The 8,659-nt window shown below is 42.5% G+C and overlaps 1 protein-coding gene across 1 annotated transcript; it reads left to right on the top strand.

Moving 5' to 3' along the window:
• The first annotated feature begins 2,215 nt into the window (after window positions 1-2,215).
• On the top strand, window positions 2,216-7,404 carry LOC121961420 (serine/threonine-protein kinase pim-3). Its single transcript, XM_042511408.1, has 6 exons — window positions 2,216-3,077; window positions 3,291-3,400; window positions 3,562-3,612; window positions 3,758-4,121; window positions 4,974-5,150; window positions 5,594-7,404. The coding sequence occupies exons 1-6, from the start codon at window positions 2,990-2,992 to the stop codon at window positions 5,797-5,799; spliced, it is 996 nt and encodes a 331-aa protein (XP_042367342.1). The 5' UTR covers window positions 2,216-2,989; the 3' UTR covers window positions 5,800-7,404.
• The last annotated feature ends 1,255 nt before the right edge of the window (window positions 7,405-8,659 follow it).

The following is an 8,659-nucleotide window of genomic DNA, read 5'->3' as shown; positions in this document are numbered from 1 at the left end:
CATGGGCGGATTATGAGACAATAGGTCCCTGGGCACAAATGTGCAAAAGGCCCCCATCACCTCTCCTACATAGGACCAAGACACACAGACATTGTGGTGGTTTTGCCTTTTTGTTGTTGTTGTTTTTGTTGTCATTTTGCATCTTTTGTGTTTATGTATCATAGAGGTAATCTTGTGTCTTTTTTGGTCGTTGAGTGTGTCTTTGGGGTAATTTTGTGTCCTTCAGGTGGTTTTGTGTCTCTTTGACGTGAATTTGTGTCTTTTTTTTAAAAAAGAAAAAAGTTGTTTTGTGGCTCTTTTTGGTAGTTTTGCACCTTTTTGTTGTTATTTTGTGTGTCTTTTTGGGCATTTCAAGACTCATCCTAGACAGTCCTTTAATTTGAGTGACATTTTACAGGTGAATTGGGGGTTTTTTTTGGGGGGGGGGGCATCCATTTGCGAAAGAACATTTAAAAAAGATAAAATAAATAATATGACTGCTAACAACAACTTCATGGGTCAGAGTCAAAGGGCCTGTAAAAATACACCCATAACCACAGGATGATCATGCAGGAGAGGTGGGTGTTTTTTCTGCAGGGAATAGGCTGTTGCTTTTCTTTGAAGCATAATCCAATAAACCATTGAACTCTTTGTTATTTATGCAAATGTTTTATAAGATAAAAGCAAACCAGCCCTTGAGGTTCTTCAATGTGCCCTCATGCAATCTGCATGTACATAGTGGTATATCCCTTAAAATGCAAATACTGTATGTCTGAGTACATTTATGTAGCCTATTTTCTTTATTTGAACACTAAGCCTTGTATGCAATATGTTTTTCCAAACAGTGTTGTTATGCTGAAAAAAAACCCCCAAAACAAAACATAAAGCCATGAACAATTGTGTTGATACAATTTCTCAACTTGTCTGAGTCACAATGCACTGGAACCATGGATCGGTGTAAATTATCATACGGTGAATACAGAGCATCACTGCAGGTTAGCCCACGGGCTGTTACTCTGCTCTCATCTGCAGCTTGTGTGTGTGCACATTTACATAACTTTGCAGTCGGCAGGCCTATAGCAAGATAAGGTTCCCTGGAACTCTCTGATGCTTCTGTTTGGTTTGTGGTCACACACACACATGTACCCACACATGCATACACACAGGCTATCAGAGCAGGAGATAAAACGTGGAGAGTTCACTGAGAGCCAAGGTCATGTCAGATGTGTAACAGTAAAACTGGAAAGTTTACTCCCTGAAATGGGACAGCTGGCTTCACAACCTGTGACCATCTGATTGTGTTATCATGTGCTATTTTGTTTTCATACTCAAGTCCGTGCATGACATAGTGTTCTCATGTATCATCATTCAAATACTGCCCTTGTGTAATGTAGCCTATTTCAGTGTCATCAGAGTACAGTCATCATTATCTTTTGACACTAATGCACAAGGAACAACATGCAGTGTGTAATCTCCACTCACAGCCGCTGTTTAGATTGTTCTTATTTGGTTGTATTTTATGTTTTGAACTAGGCAATATTTATATATTTCGAATCAGTGATTTTAGAAAAAAAGTAAGAAAAATGTTTTTAAAAAGTAAAAAAAAAGGGGGAGGGCTTCTAAACTCAGAGACACGTGAACACAAAAAGTCACAAAATGGCAAAGACACCTCAAAAGACACAAATAAACACAAAATGACAGCAAAAATATGCAAAGGAACTTACAAAGACAGACAAAGTGACTAGAAAAAGACACAAAACATTTAGAAGAAGATACAAAATGATTTTTAAAAAAGGCACAATATACCTAAAAAAGACACAAATTTACTTTTAAAGAAACATGCAAGTACAACAAAGACATGGAAAGGATGTACATAGATACACAAAACAACTACAAAGAGACAAAGTACGACCAAAAAAGATGTATACCTCAAAGAAATACAAATCGACTACAATAGATACAAATTGATAATCATTGATCTCAACTGTCCAGAGTAATAACAGCTCAGTTTTAAGTGTAGGGAATAAGGATGGCAAAAAGGTAAACAAATAACACAAGTGGCTTTAGGTGCAGAACTGAGAACAGCTTGAAAGACATAATCAGTAGTTTGTGGTGAATCACACTACAAACTAAACTTTCCCCTCCAAACACATAAACCCTGTCTGTCTCTCACTGCAGAGCTGCGGAGGAAAAGGGAGGGGAGAGGACGTCTCCGGATTGCCGCCACGTGCGCTCAAATGCCTGCTTTATTATAATAACTTTTTCTGGATTGGTCCAGATACAAAACACAGTATTTATATACGACATCTAATTGGTCGTCGCCTCCGAGTCGATAGTGAACACAGCGCAAAGCCTCCAGACAAGGGATTCTTGGGCGTCTCGTACTATGAGAAAGTAGTGCGCTGTGAAAAGGGTTTTTATAGGATATTTTCGAATAAAAGTGTGTTAAAATAACAATATCTTCTCAGTGAATGCGTGTGAATTTGTATCTGGTGGAAAGTGGCGAATTTACGCCGGATTTAAGCGAACGTGTCGTCTTGTATTGGTTGCGGAGGGATACCAGCATCACACTGCGCGTCAAAATATTGGCTCAGGGAGACCGCGCCAAAGCTCAGACAGCGGCCACTCTTCAGGATAACAACACACTGCGGAGGCCCTTTAAACGCACTCCTCAGTCGATACGGCGACTATACACATCGGAGTGCTCGGTTTTTATATCACCTAAGAGGACTGTTTTCGTCTGTTGTGCTTGAGTCGAGACACAGAAGTCAGTTTTCATGCCGGTTTTCGGGACACGGAGGGCGACTTCAACGGTCGTGAGACGACTTTGACGGGCGCGGTGCGGCGGAGTTGGCGCACTGCTGGACTGGATATATCATTCGCTTGAAGCCAAGACGGTCCGCACCAGCATTTAGACGGCGCCCGAAGTCACTTTTCCTCCAAATACACCGGTTCTTCTGATTCTCAACGAGTGAATAGGAATCTTCAACGTCGGTTTTTCAGCTTGAATATGTTGTTGTCAAAGTTTGGTTCATTTTCGCACATTTGCAACCCTTCAAGCATGGACCATCTACCAGTGAAAATACAGCTCCAGCCGGGTAAGTTACCGTTACTAACCGCTACCTTTCCACTACATCTGTAACGTTATGTGTTAGTAATTTTAATGTAACGTTAATAACTAAGACTTTGATACGTTTACTCAATTCAAAGTACCGTAGCTTAAGATAGCAAACGCACTGATCTCGCACTATTCTGTAGTTTGTGGTGGAAATGTTGCACTTGTTTTAACATTACTCACTTTTTATTTGCAGTCAAAGTGGAAAAGGAGCCCTTCGAAAAGGTTTACCAAGTGGGATCCGTGCTCGGCAGCGGAGGTTTCGGCACAGTGTACGCCGGCAACCGGATCTCTGATGGCGCACCGGTAAGGATATGGACGGGGATCGGGGGTCTGTGTTTTGATCTTGCATGTGCCGCCATGAAAGCCGGGGCGCCTTTACGTCGCCACCGGGACATACAATGCGTCTTGAGCACAAAATTCAAGGCATTTAATAACGATTTTTCTTATTTATTGTGTTATTTCAGGTTGCTGTGAAACATGTTGCAAAGGAGAGGGTTACCGAGTGGGGCACAATTGTAAGTATCCGATCTGTGTGTGCGTGTGTGGTTTGTTTTGGTTTTCTTCCCCCCGCCTGCTGCTGCTGCCGCTGCTGCTGGGTGGGGGTTGTTGTGGTGTAAAATGAATGTGCATTCTTACTAAATTTTACTTTATTTATTACAGAATGGAGCTATGGTGCCTTTAGAGATCCTGCTGCTTAAAAAGGTCAGCTCATCGTTTCGCGGTGTTATCAAATTGCTGGACTATTACGAGCGGGCGGACGGCTGGCTGATCGTTATGGAGAGGCCGGAGCTCGTCAAGGACCTTTTCGACTTCATCACCGAGAAGGGCGCCCTGGATGAGGACACTGCTCGGGGCTTTTTCCGCCAGGTTTTGGAGGCGGTCAGACACTGCTACAGCTGCGGTGTAGTACACAGAGACATCAAAGATGAAAACCTGCTTGTGGATCTACGCACCGGGGAGCTCAAGCTTATTGACTTTGGCTCAGGGGCGATTCTCAAGGACACAGTCTACACCGATTTCGATGGTAAGTTGCCGCCGCCACCACCCGCCTCCTATTCCATTAATTGCTATTATAAGATGTTACAATGCTGTAATTTGTTGTTATGAATGCACATCCGTGTGGGCTGGGTTGTATTTGCCCTTGATGCTCCGCTGTGCTATATTCAGATATGGAGGCGTTCACGAGGCTGTGACGCAGTGGTCTGTTTTTGGTCGAGGGTTTTCCTTGCCTAGGGTCTCATCATTAATACGGATTTAAATCGATGCTGCTAAATAAAAAGTGTTTTCAGTGTGTGACGCGCATGTTATGGATGCTCAGACATGACTCACACTTTAGTAATCCCCATTAGACCGCTTTTTTTTTTATTTAAATCTCTGATTCATCCTCGTCTTGTGAGTGTACTTTAATGTTTCCGGATCTTATTTCGTTAGTATAGCCCGAGTCACAGTCATAGTTTGTGGGGAATAGGTCAGTGCCACGTAACATCTGTTTGTTGTGAAACCCGAGTCGGCAGTTCACGTGATGGGCTCACATTGCCTTTTTTTGTTTGGTATCCAAGTTCCTCCTTCCAGAAGGGAGGGGGAGGAGAAGAAAGGAGGGAGGGGAAGAGGGAGGAGACGCAGGCAGGTCATCCAGTTTGTGTTTTGTGGCTGAAGGAAGATGGAAAGCATTTCTACTATGACTCAGCCATTTTCAGCACAGACACATTAATTATTTCAGGGTTTTTTATTCCCCCTCCTTACTGATGCCATCTTTTGAGCACTTTATTTTCTTATAATATTACATTCAAACTGATGAAAAAGCTCCCTTGTACTGCTTCACACTATGTTTCACAACATCACTCACCCTACTTTTCTCTTTCTGTTTTTTCTTTAGGTACAAGAGTGTACAGCCCACCAGAGTGGATCCGTTTTCATAGATACCATGGACGGTCTGCGACTATTTGGTCGCTAGGCGTGCTGCTGTATGACATGGTGTGTGGAGACATCCCCTTTGAGCAGGATGAGGAGATCCTCAGAGGGAGACTGTACTTCAGGAGGAGGGTTTCAGCCGGTAAGTCACCCACAGCAACACACATAACACATGAGTCGACTCTGTTGCCCCCTAGCCACGGTAACTGGTACAGCCCCAAAATCCACCTCCCTAGTTTGACTATATTATGAATCAATTTACATCCCAGTGATATGTCACAATCATGAGGGAATGCAGGCTGAAATGGCTGGTAGACAGGTTAATGATTGATAGCTAGAATCAAGATTTTGAATGTTATGATTTCCCTCGCTGCTCTTTGTGTAACAGCCCTGGTTACTCTAGGGAGGTAACTCAATAAAACGATGTGTGCTCTCGTTCTATTGGCTGTCTGTGCCGCCTACACACTAGTGTATCGTAGATCCATACAAACTGAGTCATATACAGTGCAGCAACAGAAAAACATCGCTTTCTCTCTTTGAGTTCAGAGCCTTTTATCCTCAACATTATTTCTGCCTCCTTTTCAGAGTGCCAGCAGTTGATCAAATGGTGCCTGGCCCTACGGCCTTCAGACCGCCCCACCCTGGAGCAGATCTGCGACCACCCCTGGATGAGGGCGACAACAACAGAGTCACCCAAGTCAGAAGAGGAGCCGGTCGCCGGTGACATCCGCCTCAGGACCATCGACACAGACTCTTCGTCAAGCACAAGCTCGAGTAAGGAGAGCCTCTGAGGGCGGCTCTGATGGACTGAAAGACTTTCTGGGGAAAGAAGGGGTTCAGATGATATGGACTCAAAGGCCGGCAGCCTGAAGCCCAACTGGCCCATCAGTGGCTGGGTCCGGCTAGAAAAATGTACTTTAATTTTCCTCTTTTGTAGGGAATTTCTAATTTATTACTATTTGTTCTCCCTTATCTTATTTTCCCCCATCCCCTCCTTTTTTCTTTCAGTTGATTATCTTGTTTCCTAATGGGGAACATTTTTCTGTTTGGGCGGTCTTACCAGCACTATTTATTTACCCCCCCCCCCTCCCTTTTTAACTTTATTCTACTCGTTTTGTTACTAGGCTGGTATATGCAGCTGGCAAGGCCCTCCTATTCAGACATGGCTGCTCTCATAGAGCTTGGAGAAACCTTTTTATTTAAATGTTTTAATTTTGATTTTGTAGTGCCTTTTTTTGGAAAGCTGCTTTTCTGGGGGGCTTTCATCAACAACTCTGTTTTTTTGGATTTGCCCATGGGCTGGTGGCTAAGTTGCCTGTGCTGTAATGGAAGGCGGGGGGTGTTAAGGCTGTGTTTTTTGTTTTTTTTCTCCCCCCTCCTCTCCATCACTGTAAGCCAACCAGCCCCCAGCCAAGAGGCTAAGATAGCATTAGATCGGAGAGAAGGAGGTGGGGGCTCTTCCTGACAATGGAATACTTGAAAAACACTCGACTCAGCTCTGTGTCGCTCTCTTTAAACGCTGCTCACTCACTCTATAGCCTGAACAGGTGTTTGGAAACTGGATCCTGTCTTTTCTGAATGTCTACAAAAAAAATGTCAACACACACACACCTCCCTGCCCCCCACCTTTTTCTCCCCCTCTCTTCACCCCCATGCCTGGTGCAGGGCATGTGGCCCTCTTGACTTTTTCTTTTTGCCTCCCGCCATCTCACTGCTTTGACACTACATGGCCCCCGCCCCTGGCCTCCCTCAGGGTTTGGGGTGTGAAATGCACAATCAATGCAATATTCATGGACTCAATTATGTATACTTTTTTTTTTCAACAAATATTGTACAGCGTGTTTTTTTTTTTCTCTCTTTTTGTGTGTACATTATTTTTCCTCCCCATTTGCATTTAATTTATTTGTAAACATGTAGACATTCCACACTCTGTGGCTATTTATTTATTTATTGTCTATGCTTAAAATCCCCTCTAAATTTTTTGCATATCCTACATGGCCTTTGGTTTTCATTCCTATAACTTATTTTTACATTTCGACATTGGGGTTTTTTTGAGATGTGGAGGATGCACTGAAGCAGTTGTCGATGTAAAGTGGAATAAAACAAGTTTACTTAAAAATTGAAAAGAGCATTTGAATGTTATTTAACTACTTAAAAAAGAAGTCTGTTGGTAATGTTGAATGGCTAATTATCAGAGAAATCCATCTGTACTGTCCAGATTCATTTAAAAGTTCTATGGAAAGCTAAACAACGGGTGGAACAGCTTTCATAGTTGTCACATAGCCTCATATTGGAGACCTTTGAGTTTAGCTGTGTGACTTGTGGCTGTGAAGGATGGATATTGCTATTTTTTGATACAAAAGTTTCAATTAAACTCCCATTTTTATGTACAGAAATAAGTCTGGTGTCTTTGATCATTTCAAACATGTTGTCTTGTAGTTACATGATCTGCAATCCACAACATTTGGGAAAATAACTTTTAGATTTTAGAGCAGTTGCACACAGTAGTTTGTAATTTAGGTCTTAACTCTTTCACACGTTGATGAAACCCCCAGATGATATTCTTCATCTACATGACAACGCTCCCTCGGGAGGCTGATATACATGTCCAATATAGCACTTGGTTCATTTCTACCGTCTATGGTAATAATAACAGCATTGCTCCACGTGACACGACCGTGGAGAAACATCACAGGAGCCATTAGCTGGATGACAACCTGCAGCAACCACAGGGCTAATAAGAGACAGATGTGTCTCGAGAGCCGAGGGGGGAGGAGAGGAGAGTGATGCTGGCATGACGGAGGAAAAGAGAGTGATCGTTTTGCATCATCAAACACACTTGCAGCCTCTAAAATATAACCATTTCCATTTTAAGCTCATGTTCGCCTACCTGCAGTACAATAACATAAGTCATTCTGTTATTGGCTGCTGGATGAGTAACAGGCTGATGACATAGTGTGCCTGTGCATGTGTGTGTGGTGTTCATGTGTGTGTTTGAGGGGTTTCCAAGAAGCAGGAGTGAGTCAGGTGTTGTTTTATGGGGAGGTGCTGCCCCCTGTGGTGAGTCAGTGCCATTAGTTTTCACCTGTAATACTTCTCCACTGGTAGTAGTTGAAAAACTAGCTATTGATTCGTTCTGTAAAGCCTTTATCTATATTACAGACTGCACATAATCACAATAAAAACACAATAATGTTGAGTCTGTATTTAAATATTCTACAACAAAGACGGACAACAGAAACATCAGACGCTCCCGAAATCCACACTTTTCAGACTTTACGCTCAAAATCCTTATTCTGTATTAAACAAAAAAACGTTACACTGGCACCTACACGTGTCAAATTATACTTTACTGGCTGTTTCCAATTCAACCAGAGTGGCGACATATGGGCACTTCAAGACTTCATAAGGCAGCTGGTCCTAAAATCTTCTCAGGGATCTAATTCATGATGAAGAGACTGATTTATATGCTTGGGAAAAAGGAATTTTGACGTCATTTTCTTAATTACCCATTGGAATAATCATCTTGATATATGGAGCAGGCAAGTTGAGACACTCTAAAGCAGCAATCTAGTAGTGTTATTTTGACTTTTTTGAAGAGTTTGGTTTGAAAATGTAGGTTTATTATAACTTTGTTTAGACAAAATGAAC

The sequence above is a fragment of the Plectropomus leopardus genome, chromosome 22 (genome assembly GCF_008729295.1).
Source record: "Plectropomus leopardus isolate mb chromosome 22, YSFRI_Pleo_2.0, whole genome shotgun sequence".
Taxonomy (NCBI): Eukaryota; Metazoa; Chordata; class Actinopteri; order Perciformes; family Serranidae; genus Plectropomus; species Plectropomus leopardus.
The sequence above is the reverse complement of the archived record's forward strand: the minus strand, read 5'-3'. Positions and strand labels throughout refer to the sequence as shown.

Coding starts and splice junctions, on each gene's coding strand:
- LOC121961420 (XM_042511408.1), top strand. CDS start 2,990: ATGTTGTTGTCAAAGTTTGGTTCATTTTCGCACATTTGCAACCCTTCA. Junction 3,401..3,561: donor GGATCTCTGATGGCGCACCG/GTAAGGATATGG, acceptor GTGTTATTTCAG/GTTGCTGTGAAACATGTTGC. Junction 4,122..4,973: donor AGTCTACACCGATTTCGATG/GTAAGTTGCCGC, acceptor TTTTTTCTTTAG/GTACAAGAGTGTACAGCCCA.